The following is a 21469-nucleotide window of genomic DNA, read 5'->3' as shown; positions in this document are numbered from 1 at the left end:
GGAAAATGCTTATCTCTCTTGAATATATTCTTATGTTGTTTTAACACCACCTGGCTGGAGCAGTTTAGTACGCAGGAACCCCCGCAGGCAGGGCAAAGCCAGGGATCGGTGGCTGTCACTTGCACTAAGCAATGTTATTTTTCCATGCAGGTTCCTGATGCTGCCGGGGAACCCACCAGCAGCTGTATGAGGCCCAGCGACCAGCAGCACATCAAGTAGACTCTCATCTGCAAAGAGCCCATCATCCCCCCCCACCATGGCAACACAAGATGATTTAGCAGCAGGTAAAGGGCTGCAGCAGACTGGAGACTTCTTCAGCCAGGGCTTGTTGCAATCCTGTTCCCGCAGCCTTTGCCTGGAGGACGTTCGCCTGCAGCGGCAGAGCCAGTGCCCAGGAATGCTGCTTGGCGCAGGGAGGCAGAGCGCGTACAAAAGCTGCATTCAAAGCGCTGATCACGAGGCCCTGGAGATGCTGGCAAGTGCAGCAACTATTCGTCATGCTGTACAAGGGAGAGCCCAGCCTTACAGGCTGGATAATGGGGAAGACACTGGCAAGGACAAGGGGCAGGGAAACACGCTGTGTATAATCCTGAATTTTCAGGAACAGCCAAGATGAGAAATGTTTTGAGGCAGGCCATGTTTATGTTGGTTTTGGGTGTCTCTGCAGTAAAGAAAGCAGGGAATAAACCCCTGTAACAGTGAAGCAGAACAGAGGAGAAGGTTTGGATGGACAATTTGCATCCTACAGATACAGTAATCAATCAAGCCCACTGAATATCGGGGACATCTAATGCAGAGTGCAAACCTTCTTTTAGTTATAACACCTGGTGATTAATTGTTTGTGTCCTTGTACTTCCTTTGTTGTGAAGAGAAATAAAAACCCAACAAAACCAAACCCAAAATTGAGTGGGAATTACAGAAACAAAGGACTTCCAAACTAGGAGAACATCTACTTATTAGACACTGTCAAATTGTAGAGACCACTGTGGGTTGTCTACCCTTTGAAAGGAGAGGAAAGAAATCCTGTCGTCGTGGATGGGCAACCAGTGAAACACATGCAAATTTGTAGAACGTTCAGCTCTCAAAGTGCTGGAACGCCAGCGCCTCAACAGGCAGAGTACTGTGACGTCACACAGACCATCACAGAGGCCAGGACTGCAGGTTCTACCACACTACTAGTGTGTTAGTCTTCTATGGAGAAGGGCTGTCTGTTTTTTTCCTCCTCAGTCATTTGTACTGTCCTTATTTTAAAGCTAAGTACCACGCTCTGGTTGCAGTTTTGTGGCAGCAGCTGGACCACGGAAGAAGAAGGTGAGGATGGAAAGGGGTTGAATATGCAATGGTGGCCTCATCCCAATGGAAAAAAAAATTATTTCAGGGAGTAATGGTCCTTGGAGGTGAGTCTTCATATGCTGGCTCTGTGTCAGAGTGGGTGGCTGACAAGAGAGCTGCAGATGATCCTGCCCTCCTCCAGTGCTGCTCATGGCATCACATCTCTCTATCATTAGCTCATTATGCTTTCTCCTTTATCAACAGTAGCCAAATCACTACTACTGCCAGCCAGGACAGGGACTGTGGCACAACTGCCCATAAATGAGGCATGGTAATGAGATGTGAGGTCTGTTTCTATCCTTGCTATCAATGTGTGGTCTCGCTGTAGGTAAATTCCCAGTTCTTCCTCTGCTTGCCCATCAGATCTGGCCTTGAGGGTGGAATGGTGCTGTAGAAACACTAGCAAGGTCTGCCTGCTTGCTGAGATGTCTTTCTGCTTTCCAGAAATACCAGCAGCACCGTGTGGGTCTTTACTGGTAGTCTTCACAGAAGCCAAGGCCTGAAATGGGAACCTGTTTGCCCATCTTACCAGTGGGGCCTTCAATCTCTCTATCCTGGCTTACTAGTTCAATGCTGTTCAGAAGAATTAAACTGATGGTAGTTTTATGAAAAATAAAACCAAACTGATCTTCTGAATGATTACAAAAACCTTGAATGCATCACCCATGAGATGGGTTGATTGTAAAGGTGTGAGGTCAACTAACTCACTTCTTCCCTTTTACTTGATCTACAGCTTCTTTTCAGTCCATATTAAGAACCCAGATGAAGAAGCAGATGGGTTTAGGGGATGGGTATAGAGCTGGAAAACCTCGATACCCAAGGACCCTCCCTCCCCTGGATGGCTCAGACAACAAGGTTAGTGTGCATCACCTCAGAGATGTGGGTGGAGGTGATCTCTCCCATCTTTCTCATCAAGCCTTGACCCAGGACCCCCGAGAGAGGGAGGTGAGCAGCGCTGCTACAGTTAGTAAAATACATCTGTCTGTGAACCATCTGTACATGGCGCTTACTGTAGTGGACACACCAATGTCTTGGCGGCTTTTTATATCAGCTCTGTCTGGTTTAGATGGAAAGAGATGTTTGCTGGAGCAGGCAGTCCTGCAAACTCAACTCTAGGTTATCTCAGCTTTTGGGTTGTACAGCCATGTCCTTGTGCACAGTTATCTCTAATAATATTTCTAGAGTTCAGTGCCTTCTGTGCAGCTTCATCCTCTCCCCTGGATCTGCCCAGGGCTAAGTGATGGGAACTGGCAATTCTGGCCATGGGGAAAGAAGTCCAGACCCCATCCGCTCAATTGCCTTTGCAGGAGGGACAGAAGCTGCAGTTCTTTTGTTTTTGCCATGGTGAGCAGGAGAAGGCAGATGAATAACAGCTTTTGTAACCAGGATAACCTCTAAAAGGCTAGTGTACTTTATTTCTGCCTTGCAGATACAGGGCCAAATGTACCTGTATTGGGTTTGCATGGCAAGGTTTTGGTAGTGGGATGGCTACAGGTGTGCCTTCTTTGAGAAGCTGCTAGAAGCTTTCCCCATGTCCAATAGAGCCAATGCCAGATGGCTCCAAGATGGACCCTCCACTGGCCAAGGCCGAGCCCACCAGCGACGGTGGTAGTGCCCCTGTGTTTGACTCTTGTCTTTTCCTGCCAAGTCCTAGCTAAGAGCATGACTAAACTTCTTGTGGCATCAACGGGAAGGCTGGATGCTCGATCTGAGCACTGTGTTCTACTGTTTCCAGGCTTCCCTGCTGCCCTTGCATTGCAGTGATAAGGATGGGAAGAAGTCACTGGGAGTGGCTTTGCTTCCACCTATCCCCAGGTCAGCAAGACCATCGGATGGGGCTCCTGGCAGCTCTGCGGTGCCTCTCCAAAACTCTCAGCACCTGGTCTTCCAAGAGGCCCTGGAGATGAGGTAAGCCAAGGTGTCTGCTTCTCCAATATGCCGTTCACCTCGCACTTCTCGTCTCATGAGCTTATTTTCCACAGTGAGCTCTCCAATATATTTATGCAAATTTCTGTGCTTTCACCATTTTGTGTATCTATGATGATCCAGCACAATGTCAAAACCAAATCATACACTCCAAGAGCAGGGGTGGTAGTGGGAGGGAGGAGGAGGCAGGACTTGAGAGGACCTTAAAAGCAGGTCCTCTGCTGGACTCTGACACTGATTCGCTCTGTAGTCTTTGTGGTGCCATTTGGGAACTGTATTGCATGGATCTGAATACAGCATCTGCTTTTGTTGTGATCTTTGCCAATATCTGTACCTGCAAGAATATTTTAGGGCAAATATTGGCTGTTGTAGAGCTGTCTACAAATTCAGATGCTGCTTCTGTAAATGCTAGTTGTAACTTCTCTGTGTCTGGGCCTTCACTGTGAAATGAGAGCCCAGTGAAATCCCTGTTTATAGATGTGTAATCGTGTAGATGTTTAGTGTTGACATATGGTTTTAAGGTCAGAGGGGGGCAGGTGCTAGAGAACAGTTATAGGGCTGTAAGTGCTGGAAAGATATTTGCATGGATACCCGTGGGGAAATCTAGCTGTCAGCCTTATCCTAGTTATAACAATAAATAAGGAGTCCTAGAAATACAGGTCCAATTTAAAAGCTTCAGCATGGCTTTTAAAGAGCAATCTGAATATCCTTACCTACCTGTTGATTTGGACAGACCCTTTTTCTTCTTGAAAGAGCAGGGAGGTGTAATATCATTCTCAGGAGACAGCAGTGGTATTACCATGTGTAACAAGATGCTGTCATTAGTTGCAGGCATGGCCAGGCAAAGTTGGGCTTCCGCAGCGGTATAAAGGTAGCTGCCCTCAATACAGACTTATGACTGGCTTAACCTCTCTTGCTGATTCAGAAAGGATGTGCATAACCTTGTGAGAGCCACTTAGCTCCAAAAGGAGAGGCAGCAGAATGGGATAGTTAAGGCCCAAATTGAAGAATGACTCCTGTGTTTCAGCTGGAGCTTGATGAGCTCTGTGTGACTGCAACAACTGAAAGTTTAATGCCAATTAATCAGCTTTGCATATTGTTGGCTTTATGGGTTGCATTGCCTCCTTCATCAGAATGACCTTGCTAAGAAAGTTTGCTTCCTTTAATGCTACCTCCCCTTTTCTTTCTATCTCCTCATATATTCTTTTATCCTCAATTTTCTTAAGGCCAAGATCAGGCAGCAGATGTGAAGAGGAGACCCTTAAATATCAAGGTAGATACAGAGCATGGCCGCCCTAAAATGCACATAGGAATCCTGACCCGTGGGTTGAAAACCGTCCTGTAACTTTTTGCAATTCCTTGATGGGCTCAGTTGGCTGTCCCAGAGCCCAGCCACTGGGAAATGTGCTCTGGTGATCCCGTGAAAATGACTCCATCATGAGGTTATGAATGGCAGGAGCTGGAGGGGTAAATTTGGGCCCTGGAAATGCACAGCAGGAAAAGAAAACGTTCCTCTGCCTCATGCTCATACCTTTTATCTCCCTGCATGCTCTCAAATGTCACAAAGATTAGAGAAAAGCAAGGCATTTTGCATGAAATGAGAAATGTTCCCACTCCTTCCTCCTACACTCGAAGGAGAAAACTTTCCCTTGGAGCAGTTTCTGGACCAAACCCTTGGAGATCTGAAGCAGATTAATCAACATTGCCTATTTTGGCACTGGGAGAAAGAGTGAAACCTTGTGCGATAGGAAGTCCTTGTGAATTTTCCATTTACAGAGAAAGACACAAAAGGATGCAGCCAATGCAGGATCTGAGCTTTCTGTCCTCGTAAAGCACAAACCTAAATTAAATGCTGCGTAATGAACGGATATTTCCTTTTTCCAACCTCAAACCACATATGCTAGGTTTATTATTACAAATCTCTTCCCCTATCAGTACTGCAAACTGAGGCTGAGGTAGGAAATGCCTACTGGCTTCTCCCGCCTCCCTGCCTTGCATTATCACTAGCAGTAAGAGTTCTGCAAGACAAAATGCGGTGTCTGCGGCATCTGTGTCAGACAATACTTCCAAGTTGAAAACCTCAATGACACCATTGCTGTCCCTTTGCCATCCGTGGGTTTGTAGCGATAGGAGAGATGAGAATTTAACAAATAATTTTGCTGATGCAGAAAAAGCGATAAGATCCACTGGTCCCTCAGCTCAGTGTTCTGCCAAACAATGGATGTGCCCCACCAAATAATGGGCATGCCCCATGGGAATGATTCCTTTATTGCTGATATGCAGCTAGGATGCTGAGTGCAACTAGGGAGAAGTATTGCTGAGTAAGTAAGGTGACATTTTTGCTGGATACATTCTGGACTAGAAATGAGCTGTATCGTTAAACCCTCTCTCTCTCTCTCTTATTATTGACCTGACTATTCAGCAGGAAAAGAAATACTGATTTAAGGAAGTTGTTCCTTTTTTACTGCTTGGCTATCGCATAATTTTATCATCTGTGAAGCCATGTAAGGAATTATTAGTTCTCTGAGTTTTAACGGCTCTGTTGGAGAGTGTTTCAGAATGAGCTGCACTGTGCTATTCCCATTAAGAAAATCAGCCTTTAGTGAGGCTGCCCAGAAAGTGCGCTGATCTGCTACAATTCAGAACAAAACCCCTCAGGGAAAATGAATTCTAGCTTCAAGAACACCATTCTGGTTTTGGCAACACTCTCACAATCCTAAGCTTTTCTTTAAATGCCCTCTAAAATATTCCAGCGAAGAGGAGGAAATATTGATTCTTACCTCTACAAAGGCTATTAAATACAGCTATTAAAACCCAGGAGTTATTTTAGTAACTGGGAAAAAGAGGATGTTTACTAAAAGCCAAATGGGTAGGAACAGAGAAGAACCTTTTTGGCAAGGGCAATCTGCTCCTCTCTGTCAAACACAGCTGCTCACCAGAAGCCAAGGGCTGCGGCCTTCCTTTATCATGCAGTAGGTTTGAGTCTGATGGCCAAGAGAGCAATGTCATTTCTGCTGCCAGGGCACTATGGTAGTACCCCATCTGTTTGGAGAGGTGATTTGTTCCTTGCTGTTCTCATACACAATCTGTACCCGTGTCTTATCAGAGCTCCGGCCTCTGGAACCCATCTGGCCTGTTCTCCAGAATCGTGATGTTGGTGGTGTGCAGGCTGCTGGATATTTGCGTGAACCTGTGCCCCCGTTAACAGGCCTCCCACTCAGCCAGGCCAAGGAGATGGATCATCTCATGAACCCTCATCTTCTGAGTGATGATGATTTGAAGGACAGCAATGGAAGGGTAAGGGCTAAGGACAGGGGTGAGCAGGCTGCCTTTTCAGTGACCGTTCAGTGCTTAGCAAAAAATGTCACTGAAAATCATAATCTTCCTCTCTTGGGGAGCAGATTCTCTTGGGAATACATTTGACAGATAGAGAGCAATTGCTTATTTTCACTGGTGCAGATGTCACTGTTTTGGAGATGGTGCTAAGGTTATGCAAGAAGCGTTCTTTATGTACAAAGGCCAATTGAGAGCAGAGGTGAATAGTAGAGCAAGTTCCACATCAGTGAATGTGTGCAAAGTGCATGCTCGGAAGCACAGAAGCAAAGATTATAATGTTGAGTGTAAGCAAGGCTGCAAAATAAAATGGGAGAGCTTGCTTTTCCTTGGTTACCTTTCTTGCTGTATCTCACAGCCCTCTCATTCTCAATGTTTCTATTCGTTAAGAGCAATGTGTCTCAAACTTGTTTTCACATGACTCCTTTTTTGGACTCGTGTTCTCAGAGAGCAGCTGAGTCCTTCAGAAGCAAGGAAGTGAGAAGCAGCTGCAGTTACTGGCTGTGAGTGTTAGGAAACAGCAAATTACCTCTCATTGCTGGTTATTGCAGATGGGTTTTACTCCTCTGCCCTGGCCTGCAGGAACTGAACTGCCTGTTCACTGCTCCTGTGAGCTCTTCATACGTCTTGGAGCACTCCTATGACTCTCCTGGTTCAAGCAGGGCTTCCTGCTGTAGATTGAGAAGGAGTATCTTGGACCAGTAGAAGGTTATGGCAATGATGTGTTACACATCACTGGGTGTCATTGTATGCCAAGGTGCGGAAAGGAGGAATTATTCTGAAACTATTGGGATGTGTATGGAGCTGCATTAAAGACTTTGACACTCTACCACTGTGTTCCTGATGAGGTGTTGTGTATCGTTTGTGTATCTCTCTTTATGCTCCACGATGTATTTCCATTGTAACTAGATCCATGTTACCTTGTCCAAGTCAGCTCAGAAGAAAATCCAGCAACATCGAATGAGAGCAATGGAGCTTTTGCATAGAGAGAGGGAAGAAGAGAAAGAAAAGTCCTTGCAGCTCCTTACACAGAGTGTTGACCATGGGGATGCAGCCGAAGAAAGTAAGTGGTCGCTATAGTTGTGGGCCTTTACGTTCACTTGCTATTTGCATAGTGTTGCAAAAGTCCATGAAATCGCACTGGAAGGCTGTTACACTTGCATCTGAGTGTAAGTTCAAATAGGATTGATTTCCAATTTCCAAAGGAAATTAGGCAAAGCAAAAGAAAAGCAGTACTGAGTTTTCCTCGTTTCTTAGGGAAAGCATCACTGTATTCTGTGATCAGTGTCCCATGTTAGTGTGCAACTGTTATGCTTCGAGTTGTTTCGGACAACAAAGGGATGTCACCCAGCTCCAGCAAGGTTTCTAGCCCTTTCCAAGCCCACAGCCACCCTGTCCAGCACTCTCTGCTTAGAAGGTCCTTTTGGGTCTCTGCAGGCTTTGGCCCACCGCCTGTCAATGGGACAGTTTCCACTTGCCCCAGCGCGGGCAACGCACACAGAGAGAGCGCTGGCACTGCCTTAGGGGAGCGGGTCAACAGGCCCTCATTGCCCAGCATCCCCACCATCATCCAGGGTGACATCTTCCCATGCAACTCCTCAGGTGAGCGTGCTCCGCTGCAGCCCCTGCACCAGCTCTTTCCTTGCACAGGGAGCACACACTGCCTCGTCCTCAACCACAGGCAGGATCTGGGGTCCAAAGCCTGTCCTGAGGATTGAGAGCAAACCTGCTTTGGATCCACGCCAGCTTGGTGATACCAGAGCAGTTGGTGCTTACAGATCCACTGGAAAGTTTAGCTGAATAAAGTAGTGGTAAAGCTTAAGCTCTAGCTTTTGCCCGTACTGACAGTCCAAACTAGAACACTGGTGCCGGGAGGCAGCTGTAACTGCAGGGCTGAGCTTGGGTGCAGCCTGGCAGGCTGTGCTCACTGGGCACATATGTGCATCACCATGATCAATTAGCCACTCACCATCTTGGCCCTCTGCCTGTTCTGCTGTCAGGCTCTCCAGTCAGCTTTGCTACTATCACAGCAAGGGTTGTCTCTGCATGGAAATGAGTGACTTGGTACAATCATGGTATTGCACCTACAAGTGCTTGACGGCTTCTAGCTTCTCTCATCCCACCACCTGCAATGCAAACTCGGAACAAGCAGCACCTTTTCGGTCACCGCACCCAAATACAGTGGCTGTGTGTAGCAGATGGCATACCTGAGAGGCTGCCTGGTGCTCTCAGGCTGCTTGCTACCTGCAGTAAATATACAGCAGATAGTGAGTAGATAGTGATTCTTGTCTCTTCTTTGGGGGTCACCTACCTCATGTTATGATCCTGGGTAGCGTGAGTTAAGGAAAAGGCAGCTAGGAATGATACTTTGGATGCTCTTTTCTAGTGATGCTACTCTGATTTTCAAAATTGACCAGAACTAGCCTGACACGGCTCTCCATTCATATTGAATACAGATGTTTAAACGTACATACTTGTGCAGTGACATCACTGATGGCAGTGACTGTGATATCTGTGACACCCAAATTAGTCCCCATCTGAATATTTTTGATTTTACAGTTCCTCCATCCTCCATGCTTTGTAGAACACACAAGGTAGAGTAAAAACCCTACAGAGTCCATAGCATCTCATCTAGCCTCTGTGCAATATTTATACTCAATACTTTTAGACAGCTCAGGTGTTTCATCTACACTTTAGAAAATGAGCTTTTGAGGGCAAGACATGAAGTTTTTGACCTATGGTGCTTTTGATGACAAATAGGTTTCATAAGAAACGCATTTGTCATCTGAATTTTCTTATATCTTGTTTATTTATCATCAAGAGAGTGTGTTTCCCGACAAGGAGGGACTTGGTTGTTCTTGCTCGGTGCTCACTGGGGGCAGCTGAAGGTGTTACCTCAGAAAGTTACAGGGTACCTCTGTCCCCAGGGCTCCAGGTAGCAGGGAGGTGATACAGGGAGGTATGTGCACATCTCAGGAGCTTACTCCTAGGGGAGCAAGTCCTGCTGGGCGGCACTGGCTCTCCGTGAGCATGAGCCCTGTGGCACTAGGGATCTTCAAGCTGGCTGTGGTTTCTATTTGGACTAGGGAGCTGGCTCTGTGTGCAGTTCTCAGGTTTACACAAGGAGCTGGTGCCCAGCTGGGGGTGACTGGGAGATGGGTGGGTGTTGGGGAAAGCAATGAGCCAGAGAGCAGGGAAGTCTCTGAACCAATGCCAGTTTGCACCCACATATAATCTTGGCTGGGAGACTGGGTTGCTGTCTGCTCGGTGGGGGGGTGCCTTGCCCTGGGGTATGCGATGCTAGTGTCTGACCCTCTCCTTACAGTGAACTCACTGCTGGACATTGCTCTGGACTTCCTGGAGTGGGGACAGGATAGTGAGGATGCCTGGGAAGCCAGACCCTTCCCTCACCCACAGCAGGGGCTGCTCAATGCGCTCACATGGCTCAGCAGCGACAACTGGTAAGATGAGTCCGTTAATTTGAGAGGGCACGGAGTAAATGCACGCAGACCAATATGATCGTTAAGCAGATTCTCGTTTATTCATATCTGAGGGTACATTTATACTATTCTATTGAGTGTACGTTTTTACTATTCTTTTTTTGTACACACTCTGTGTACATGTCATTTCTATTATGATTGGTTAGTATGCTTTGTTCACACGCCTCTATATTAGTTCTGATTGGCTTATGCTAAAAAGCTATATCTTGCAGCTGCAGCATTCTTTCTTATTTTTCAACTTCCCCCATATCTTGTTGGTCTCATAGCCAAGGCCCTTGTTCTGTATTATGTTTGGCTAGTTCATTACCACCCCATTACCACCCCCTGGACATGCCTGGACATAGCTCATTCAGTACCTCGTTCCCACCATTGTCCCGTGGGAACCCCACAAATCCCCCTTTTTGTTTTTGAACGAGCTATGTCCTATCTCGTCCTTTTTATTTTTGTTTCTTACTTAAACCCGGTTCCCTGTGTCTCGCAGAGCCCAGTCAGAGAATCCCAGCCTTGGTTACCCATAAATCCTGCTCTCTGTTGTTGTGCCAAACAGTCTGTATTGACCATTCGTTGCACAGTTCTCTGCAAATATGCAAACAAACAGGGTAACACAAGTAGGATAATGCCTATTATAAACATTCCCATAAGCAGACTCTATCTACAAAACATGCAGTTTGCTTCAGAACTCACTGTTATTCTCTGTTATTCTAGCTGAAAGGAAAATTACTGACAGGAAAGCTGATTCTGTGTAAAGGTAACACAGAGCAGGCCTTTTAGAGCCTACTCTGAGGCCTACTCTTGCTAAACCGTTGCTAAACCATCTGGTATCAATTTCCTCCTTTGGAAGTAGTTAGATTTATTATCTCACTACTTCCATATACTTTTCTCAATGATTGTCTTAACACAACCCACGTACTCCTGTGCCTGTAGAGACAGAAGCATAACCTCAACCCATTAGTAATAGTTCCCCTGGTCCTAACCACTCGTTAGTACCTGGTTCCCTATACCACACTTTGCCTTTGTTTTGCACATAGCTCGCTCCCTGTCGAACTGCCTCCCAATGTATTACAATTGGGGGTTGCTCCTTATCTCCTGCTAAAGTTAAATGGTTAAGTACATAAACAGCTTTTGCAAGTCTCTCAGAAGGTTCAGTCACCTCTCCCCCTTTTTGTTTTTGCAGAAGCTGTTTCAATGTACTATGAGCACGTTCCACAATCGCCTGACCCGAAGGCGAATGAGGAATCCCAGTGACATGTGTAATACCCCATAGTTGACAAAATTGACGAAAAATCTGTGAACAATATGCTGGTCCATTATCAGTCTTAAGTTGTTGTGGAACCCCAAGACTTGCAAAGCAAGCAATTAAATGTCGTTTGACATGACGACCTGTTTCCCCAGTTTGTGCTGTTGCCCATATTACATGTGAAAACGTATCAACAGATACATGAACATATTTGAGCCTTCCAAATTCTGCAATGTGAGTAACGTCCATTTGCCACAGTTGCAACGCACTCAGTCCTCGAGGATTTATCCCTATTCCAATTCCCATGACAATTTTCTGACAACTAGGACAAGCACTGACCAATTCGCGTGCTTGTGCCATGGTGAGGTGAAATTGTTTCGCTAGCATTTTCACTGTTTGATGAAAGAATTGATGGGATAGGCACGCTTGTTCAAATAAATTTGGTGATATATGTGTATAGGACACAAGTGTATCTGCTTTATTATTTCCAATGCTCAAACCTTGATCAAATTGATGACTACGAATGTGAGTAACAAAATAAGGTACCTCTCTGAGGTTTATTGCTTGATGCAACTGTAGCAAAATGGTGTAAAGTCGCATATTCTTCACTGGTCGTATAAAAGCTCTTTCAATTCGATTTACAATGCCTGCTGCATAAAGAGAGTCTGTTACAATATTTACAGGTAAGTCCTTCCATTTTACAAAGCCCTGGTATATTGCAAAAAGTTCAAGTGTCTGCAATGAGTCCTCAGTTTGCCCTGAGAATTTGCAATGTTTCCATTGTCCATCCTCTTGCCAGGTAATAACTGCTGAGTGTGATTGCTTTCCTGCATCAGTAAAAACAGTTAGTCCAGTCACAGGTATCTCTGATCTGATAGGTTGTTCTTCCCAGTTCTGTTTGCAAATAAACTGTAGCTTTTTATCTTTTGGCAAATGTGTTAACAATTGTCCAGTAAAGTCTTGTAAGGACATTTGAAAAATAGTTGACTGATTTGTTAACCACTGTAGATATTCCTTCTTAATAGGTAAATAGATAGCATCTGAGTCTAGTCCGGTAATGTCTGTAGTCCTTTTATGCACTTTGACAAGCAATTGTGCTATTGCTTCCACTCTGGTACAAATTGTTGTTTTAGGAAGAAAAACCAAAGAGTCCACTCGAGCACTGCCTTCTGCAATAAACCCAGGCAAATTAGTATGATTTCTTACATGTAAAACATAAAACAATGCAGTTCGGATTTGAATTTCTTGCTACAGAGCTCGCAGCAATTCAAAAACACACTGATTACGTGTATGCTCTATAACAGATCTATCCAATTGGTTTACAATGCCAGCTACATATGCTGAATTAGTAACCAAATTAAAGGGAATGGGAAAATTTTGAAATACTTCTAATACAGCTCATAATTCTACCACCTGAGGTGAACCCTTTTGTTGTACTACCATAGATTCCCACTTGCCGTCAGAATACCAGACAAGGCCCGCCTTGCCTGTGTTCCCAGATCCATCTGTAAAAATGGTAATTCCATCCACAGGAGTGTCTGCGCACCACACTCCTGTGGCAATTGGAAGTTCCGCACTCAATTTTATAACAGGATGGGAGGGCAAGTGGTAAACAACCTGTCCCGAGAAATTCTCCATGGCTGTTTGCAAAGCAAAGCTATTGGCCATACACCACTCAAAATATTGAGCTGCAATAGGAACAGTTAGTGATGCAGGATCTCTGGCCACAAGCTCCCGACATCGCATCCGTCCTTTGATGATAATCTGTGCCAATAGCTCTGCAATCATGGGGACAGTTTTCTTTGTTCTTAAAGGTAGAAACAACCATTCCAATATATGTAATGAATTTGATCATTCTGAATTCCATTGACCAATTATTGCATACGGAATTTGCCTATCAAACAAAGTGATAATTTGTATTTCCTGATTCAAATCAATACGATGTACAAACTTGGAATGTAGCCTGCTTTCTACTTCTGTAATCAGTTGCTGTACCTCTGCAGTAGTCTGTCGTGGTGCTGTTAAATTTGTGTTCCCTGCTAACAACTGGATTAGAGACTGCAATTGTGACGACGTAAGCCCCAAGTACGGCCGCAGCCATAACTTGAGCCTTATGTCCCGCATCTGCACTTGTTCCACAACGGCCGTTTGCCACAGGTCCAAGGCTTGGCAGCCGCGCATGTTAACCCTGTGTGGAAATACCAGTCCTGCGCTCCCTGCGGTTCGGGCTACAAGTTGATTGCTTAGGCCTGGAACTGGTTGGGAAGATTCATTTGTGTCAGCACACAGTTTCTCTCCGCGTTCTTTCTCCAGTTTCCCTGCACTCTGCAGCTGGTTGTTATCAGCTGACCTGGAGCATTATACTTAGACCTGCACAGCTTCACAAGATGCCCTAGCTTCCCACAGCAATGACACATCAAAACAGAGTTATCTCTCCCACTCAGCTTCGACTTCTTAAGGCAGTTTTTCTTAAAGTGACCTTCTTGCTCGCATGTATAACAACGATGAACTACCTTAACTGCCACCGCAAAAGTTTTTGCTAAATGCTCCATCTGAAATGTGGTGGTTCCTAGTTTCCCACAAGCATCCATTAGCTCAGTTAAGGTGGGGTTACGATTTGCCATCCCTGCAACAACTTTCCTGCAGTCCTCATCTGTGTTGTCCCTCGCTAACTGTAGTAACAATGCTTCTTTTACAATTTTCCAATCTAATGGTTGCCAAATATTTCCTCCCTCAGGACCCGCACCCACAATCACTGGATATGCTTGTGGAATTATAACCCCTTCTAATAACGCATCTCGAATGATCCCTTTCCATTTCACTCCTCCCCCCTCTTCCCCTGTATACGCGGGCGGACGCTGACCCTCTCCCTCACCTCCCACATTACCAGATGGACGCAGACCTCCCCCCCGCCCTGATCTAAAGGTGGAGTAGGGAATTGCAAAGGAGGTTGAGATGGCCCTAATACTTGTCCCGAACACAGAGGGGGGTTTGGGGGAGACATAGTCACGTGTCCCGAGGTGTTGGCTGGATGGTGCTGCTGCAATTCCTTCTTTAATTCTTCCAGTCCTCTACCAAGCTCTGTCATGTCAAGTTCGTGTCCATTTCGTGATGGTAACGGTCCTTTAAGTCCTTGTGACTCTGGTACTGCTGACTCCGTAAATGGCGACTTTAACGGTGGTTGTTTAGCGCCAGAATATAAACTTTGTTCAACAGACTCAGGAAACGGTGAATCCGGTAAAGGTGGATACGAAGCAGGTTTACCCTCCTACTTGTCCTCCTGCTCAGCCTCATCCATAGAGAGATCAATGAGAGGAGGAGGGGGGTTCGGAGGGGGTTTCGGCCAAGTCTCCTGTTCAGCGTCTGAATCAATTAGTCCAAATCGAGTTCGTGTTTTAGGGCGCACTACCGGTTCTGATGGATCTGTATCTATTTTACTCGCTCCCCGCTCCTCAGCTTTTTTCGGAGCCGTCCGTACCCACGGCGATAAAGGAGCTGCCACTGGTACAGCCACCGGGGCCATGGGAGGTTTTGGTCCCACAAATAGCGAGGTAGTAGTAGGCGCCTGCGGTCCTAAAGCCATAAAAGCTCTATGTGTGACTTCTCTCTCTGCTTTTATTTCTTTTAACGCTTCGCTAACCAGCCTCCATGTAGTAGACAATTTAAAGGCTTCCTTATCACCACTTCACACCGCATCCCAGAGAGAGCCACCAATCTTCTCCCATAAAGGCACTTCAAAGACATCATTAAAGGTTGTAAAATGTCCTTTATCTTTTGCCCAAGACAGTAACTGCTTTAACGCAGCTTCGTCGTATTTAATTCCTCTCTCAGAGAGTATATGTTGGAGGAGTTTCACCGCTGCCACTTCTGTCTTGGTCAGGGTAGACCCCATTCCTCCCCCAGCTGCCTGGGAAGCCCTACCCAGGTTTTCCTTTGCTAGCAAAACTCAGGCTTACCGCATCCGTTCCTGCCGGTGCGAAAATCCAGTGCCGGGGCAGCACTCTACAGCTGGCTTCCTCTCACCCTTCCCTTTCGTGCCGTTGTCCGCTGCTTCTCTGCAGTCTCCGGCCGAAGGCCCCTGGTCCGGGGTCAGGCCCCACACTGGGCGCAACTTGAGTCTGTTAATTTGAGAGGGCACGGAGTAAATGCACGCAGACCAATATGATCATTAAGCAGATCTCGTTTATTTGCATATCTGGGGGTACATTTATACTATTCTATTGAGGGTATATTTATACTATTCTATTTTTGTACACACTCTGTGTACATGTCATTTCTATTATGATTGGTTAGTATGCTTTGTTCACACGCCTCTATATTAGTTCTGATTGGCTTATGCTAAAAAGCTATATCTTGCAGCTGCAGCATTCTTTCTTATTTTTCAACTTCCCCCATATCTTGTTGGTCTCATAGCCAAGGCCCTTGTTCTGTATTATGTTTGCTAGTTCATTACCACCCCATTACCACCCCCTGGACATGCCTGGACATAGCTCGTTCAGTACCTCGTTCCCACCATTGTCCCGTGGGAAGCCCACAGTAAGAAAGCCCCCTGTTCACTCTTTCTCCCTCTCAGTGCTAAGGTAAGCCTGAAACATTTTTTCTAGTGCCTCTGAGCCCACACAGCCCAGATGTCCAAAGGGAACTAGTGAACCCACTCCAAAGCAGTCACAGTATAAAGACGTGAGAGCAGCCTTTTATTTGCCTTTGTCCATATCCCTGCTACAGCCGCAGCAGGTCCATGCTGTTTCCTAGCTTTGCCTTCTGCTCCATGTAGCTGCAAATGAAATCTTCAGGGAAGAGAGAAAGTCGTGGAACAAGACGATTTGTCAGCTGAAGCCAGAAGCAGGATGGAAGTGGTCTTGAGTTTAGAGATTTGAGGGCCGCGGGCCGCGGGCCACTGGCCTCAGTAGGACTGAGCAAGGATTTGTCTCTGGTCCCACTGTTGGCAGCAGCAGCAGAAGACAGGGCCTCCCTGTGACCTCCTGCACATGAGTCCCAGGAGCGCCTACAGGGAGTTCCTGTTTCTGAGAAACGGACTGAGATACGGTTGAGTTGCTCAGCCTGTCATTTCTCCTGAAGGGCTCGTGGCAGAAGACAAGGAAAAAGAAAAAAATTATTTAGGCACCTTGCACTTTTAGAATTAAACTTTTTCCCCCTCACTGCTTAATATGGACCAAAGATGTTTTGTTTATAATCACAGTGTATCCTGAAATTAGGCACAGACAGGAGGAGACTCTACAAATTTCAGGCTATTCAGATATTGGTTGTCTTTCTGATTTCTGGGTCAGCATACACGCATGAGGGCTCCGTTCGCACTGGGATAACCATGAAAAATCTTCCATCTCCTTGTGTGGTCGCTTTGTTTTGCTCCTCTCCTCTTTCTCTTCCCTGTTCCTGTTTGGTGTCCTGTGAGCTGCAGAGAGCTGCTGCAGCTGTTGGGGGTCCGGGTTAAACTCAGAGACCCCAGTGGGGATGGGTCCCCAGTCCTGCCCTTCAGCCCTGGGGAACCAGTGACTGCATCGTGTGCCTTCACGTAGCTCAGGCCCTTCACAAAGAGGCGGGTTTTTACTCCTTTTAAATAACATGTCGCTGTTGTGGGTGTCAGTTCAAGTAGGGATTTTCTGGAAAATCCAGCATTTTGGCTGTTCTTGCCCAGGTGTGCAATCCTTAAGGACACCCTGCCTTTTCTTTTTTTCGGAGGGGTGGGCTGAGCACAAGGGGGGACGACTAGATTGCAGGGTGCAAACTCAGCTATGGAGTGGCAGTGCAGGCTTTCACTCCTGAACGGCCCTCTGGGATGGCAAAGAGGGAAAATGCCCCAGTAACAACTGGACGGGACTGTATCTCAGGGACAGGGTACGGGGAGGGTACAAGAAGCACAAACATGGCACAGTGTCCCAGCTTCTAGGAAGCAGCGACATAGAGACTTGGTGTGCCAGGGATTTCAGAAAGGCTGTCTTCTTTAAGAGCCACAAATTAACCCATCCACTCTGAAACCATCTATTTGCCTTTTGGATTAATGTACGCTTTTGACTGCCACAGCATCCTGTGACAACGAGTTCCATGATAATTAATTAAGTGGTGTATGAGAAGCAGCTACCATTGTTTGTTTGAGCTGACACCCTGGTAATTTCAGAGCTGCCTCGTTATTGGGAGGTGAGAAAAATCAATCTGTTTGGTAATTGCCTTTCAGGGAGCAGAAGGTGAAGGGACTCATCAGCATCAGGCACCTGGCTATCTGCCACTCAGAAGTCCTTCTTTGTAGGTTTCATGATGTTTCCTTGGCAGTTATCAAAGAGGTAAGAACATTGTGGTTAACTCTGTCCCACATTCCTTGTACATGGGGCTTAGAGTAGATATGTGCTTGTTCATTTATGTGTGTGCTCAGAGTCTGCCTTCATTACTATTTTTAGTGCTCATTTTTCTAATACCTATGTCACCTATCTATATGATCTGCTGTGTCACCTATCTATATGATCTGTCCATACATATGGCTGTATTTGCTGGCATGCAGAGCATCTGTCTCTCTCCTCTTTGAGCTAGGTGACATTTTAATGCAAGATATAAATGCAGAAACTGAGACACTAATCAGGTGAATTGCCACAGCCCAAATCAATCAATGCTTGATAACCCTTTCAGTGAAGAAATTTTTCCTGATATCCAATCTAAACCTCCCCTGGCACAACTTGAGGCTGTTTTCTCTCGCCCTATCACTTGTCACCTGGGAGAGGAGTAACTTTTATACTTCTGAGGAAACTTCCTCCTCTCTGTTCTACACACTCATGTGCAGAGACATTTTTATTAACAGGCACAACTAAGTCTGGCAGAAAGAAGCACTGATCTCTCCTTCAAAGTATCATTCAAATGAAGCACGTGACTCTCAGATGCTTCTTCCTTACCCTTGTGGGAGAGCCTTTTGGAAGCAGGGGTCACTCCAGAGCAGCCCTGAATGCTGTAAAACCCCCCTGGTCGCAGCTGTAATTGCATGTCATCTCCAGGATCCTTGAGTGCCTTAAGTCCAACAGCTGGGGTTCTCCTGAGCAGACAGAGCAGCAGATGGACTCAAGTCCCTGCTGCGAATTAGTCTGTAGACTTGAGCCCGTATTTTCTGTTGCCTGGTTGAGTGCTCAAGCTGCCAGTGCTGCATTTCTGGACAGGAGGAAAGTGCTACTTTTCCTCTATCTGGTCTTTATGAATTGTGCCTTTGTAGTTTAAAAACAGCCCTTGCTTTAATTTTTTTATTTGTTTGTTTTCAATAAAAGGGACTAAAATCAAAGCAGGGCACATTATGGGCTAAGTAGCACACTTTGTTCTAGGTGGAACAATATTTTTTAGGCCTGTAGTCTCATTAAAATGGTATTGTATAAATGGGCCTGAGGCCAGAGAAGAAGTTGATATCAGGGTGTGTTTCTGTGCTTGTGGCCTTCTGTTCTTACCGTGCTCTTGTGTTCCACCAGGACAGAGTGAGAAGTCATGTTGTTCCCTGGGACTTCTGTCTAGGGGAACTGATGTTCTTTACAGGGTGGTTCTTATGTTTCCCCTCATGTCTTCCCCAGGTGAACAACCTCCGCTCAAAGGTGTCTCGCTTTGCAATCGGCACTCTTGGAGAGCTCTTCAGGACCATGAAGAAGCACATGGACCACAGGGTGGATGAGGCTGCTGGGGTCTTGCTCCAGAAGATGGGGGACTCGAGCAAGTTTATTCGGAAAGCAGCCAATCGATCCCTGGAGATCATGGTGCAGAACGTGACTCCTGCACGAGCAATGACTGCTCTCATGGCTAGTGGAGTCCAGTATGTCATTCTTCTCTTAGTGATATCCTTCACCTTAAATTGTGTGGGCAGGGGGAAGGGATGGGAGGCAGAAGGGGAATGATGGGAGGGAAGGGTCCTTTCTCCTCCATCTTCTGGGAACTCGGTGATTAGATTCTCTGATCAACCTCACTCTCTTCCTCTTGTAATCTCCTTCTGCTCTACTGCAGCCTATTTGTTCTCACAGTCTGTCAACGCTGCCTAGACGTGGTGTATAATGGGGAAGAAAAAGTTCCTGCAAAGGGTGGTGATACAGGCTTGTGGCTTTGTGGGAAGAGGAACAATGGCAGTTCCAGCAGCCAGCGCCCTTTGATATTTTGCAGTACTAACCACAGAGGCGCTGGGAAAAATCATGCATCATCATTATGCCATTAACTTGAGAAATAAGGAGGCTAATTGCTGGGGCACAGAGCATGTAGGGGAGAAGCCACTGGGCGCAGCAAAGCTTGCTCAGCAGGCGCAGCTCCTGCCGAGAGGAGTCTGTCTGACTGCCGTGTCCTTAGAGCTCCTCTTTCTATTCAAATTGATGCTGCATGTTAGCCTTGAGATGGTGAGCCACTTTACAGGTGCCTTCACAGGCCGACTGCCATGGGATAGCTGAAGAAAAAGCTGCCTTAAAGTCTTGGTGCTGTGCCTGATAGTGTCCTCTAGAAAGGACAACCTGGCTAAAACAACTGCTATCCTTTCCTCAGCTTTTGAAAAGGCTAAAGCATTCAAATGTACCTCTTGCCAAGCTCAGAGAACAAACTGGCTGCATAGCTTGATGTTCTGCAGCTTCATGCCCCACAGTGTGTTTCGCCCCATTTGTTTTTTTCAAGGATCTGCAGATTTGGAGATAAATGAGTGGAATAAGCCCCAATCCTGCTGCAGTTCTGTCTGTGTAGTGGGAGCCCTCTAACGAGTCAGCATGAATTGTCTTCCATTTCCCTCTTTCTCAGAGTTAGTTTCAGGAAAGAAATTGAGTATCAAACAGTCCAGGGAGATTAAATTCCTCCCTTTTCCTTACAGGTAGCACCTCTGTACAATACCAATTTTGTGTTTATCTGAGGACAGAATCCTCTACAGGTGGCTAAAATCACAGCAAGAACACATGCCTTCTTCCCCCAGCAATGACAGGGACCATGCTGTAACCGAGGCCTGTGCTTCTGGCCCTCCTTTTCCCTCTGCCCCAGCGTTTGTTCTCTTGTTTCCAGGCACCGCAACGTCCTGGTGCGGAAATGTGCGGCCGAACACCTACTGACCGTGATGGAGAAAATCGGAGCCAAGAAGCTCCTGTCGGGCACGCGTAGCAGTACCGACCTGCTGGTGCGCACGGTGGTGAAGCTTGCTCAGGACTGTCATCAGGACACGAGGTGATGATCTTCATTTCACCTCCTAAAATTTTAAAACTGTTTGATGTCTGGCCATAAATCACAAAACCACAGAAGAGTGGAAGGTAGAGTAAATATTAAGAAAGTTACTTCACAGTGTGGATAATGTTGTCTGGGGAAATGACTGTACTGGGTAACATGAGGTTTTCCAGCAAGAAGGACCATTGCCGAATTCCTGAGACTTGAATGATTCTTTATTCAGATCAACAGAGCTCAGATAGTCAGTCAGACAATTTTGTTTGGTCTTATGTGCGCAATGCGAAGCTGAAGCGTTGGCCAGTGTTCATCACTGAATGATCCCAAACATTTACTTCTGGTAAGGCTAAGGCTGTCCTAGAAAAATGCCAGCTGTCTTCAACCAATGTATTCAGTCTTTCTAAATCACAGAATCACAGAATCACAGAATCACAGAATGTTAGGGATTGGAAGGGACCTCGAAAGATCATCTAGTCCAATCCCCCTGCCGGGGCAGGATTGCCTAGACCATATCACACAGGAACGCGTCCAGGCGTCCAGGCGGGTTTTGAATGTCTCCAGAGAAGGAGACTCCACAACCTCTCTGGGCAGCCTGTTCCAGTGTTCAGTCACCCTTACAGTAAAGAAGTTTTTCCTCAAATTTAAGTGGAACCTCCTGTGCTCCAGCTTGCACCCATTGCCCCTTGTCCTGTCAAGGGATGTCACTGAGAAGAGCCTGGCTCCATCCTCTTGACACTTGCCCTTTACATATTTATAAACATTAATGAGGTCACCCCTCAGTCTCCTCTTCTCTAAGCTAAAGAGACCCAGCTCCCTCAGCCTCTCCTCATAAGGGAGATGTTCCACCCCCTTAATCATCTTTGTGGCTCTGCGCTGGACTCTCTCTAGCAGTTCCCTGTCCTTCTTGAACTGAGGGGCCCAGAACTGGACACAATACTCCAGATGCGGCCTCACCAGGGCAGAGTAGAGGGGGAGGAGAACCTCT

General features: G+C 46.3%; 1 protein-coding gene across 1 annotated transcript in view; it reads left to right on the top strand.

The window, feature by feature from the left end:
* The first annotated feature begins 2879 nt into the window (after nt 1–2879).
* The window catches only part of LOC137660822 (TOG array regulator of axonemal microtubules protein 2-like), a 44312-nt gene continuing 25722 nt past the window's right edge, over nt 2880–21469 (top strand). Inside the window, exons 1-5 of the mRNA XM_068396318.1 lie at nt 2880–2951; nt 3068–3240; nt 4485–4531; nt 6365–6555; nt 7501–7654. Of these exons, the coding sequence (XP_068252419.1) occupies nt 2880–2951; nt 3068–3240; nt 4485–4531; nt 6365–6555; nt 7501–7654 (637 nt within the window). The remainder of the gene's footprint in view (nt 2952–3067; nt 3241–4484; nt 4532–6364; nt 6556–7500; nt 7655–21469) is intronic.

This window comes from Nyctibius grandis, chromosome 1 (genome assembly GCF_013368605.1).
Source record: "Nyctibius grandis isolate bNycGra1 chromosome 1, bNycGra1.pri, whole genome shotgun sequence".
Taxonomy (NCBI): domain Eukaryota; kingdom Metazoa; phylum Chordata; class Aves; order Nyctibiiformes; family Nyctibiidae; genus Nyctibius; species Nyctibius grandis.
This window is presented reverse-complemented; position numbering and strand designations above follow the sequence as displayed.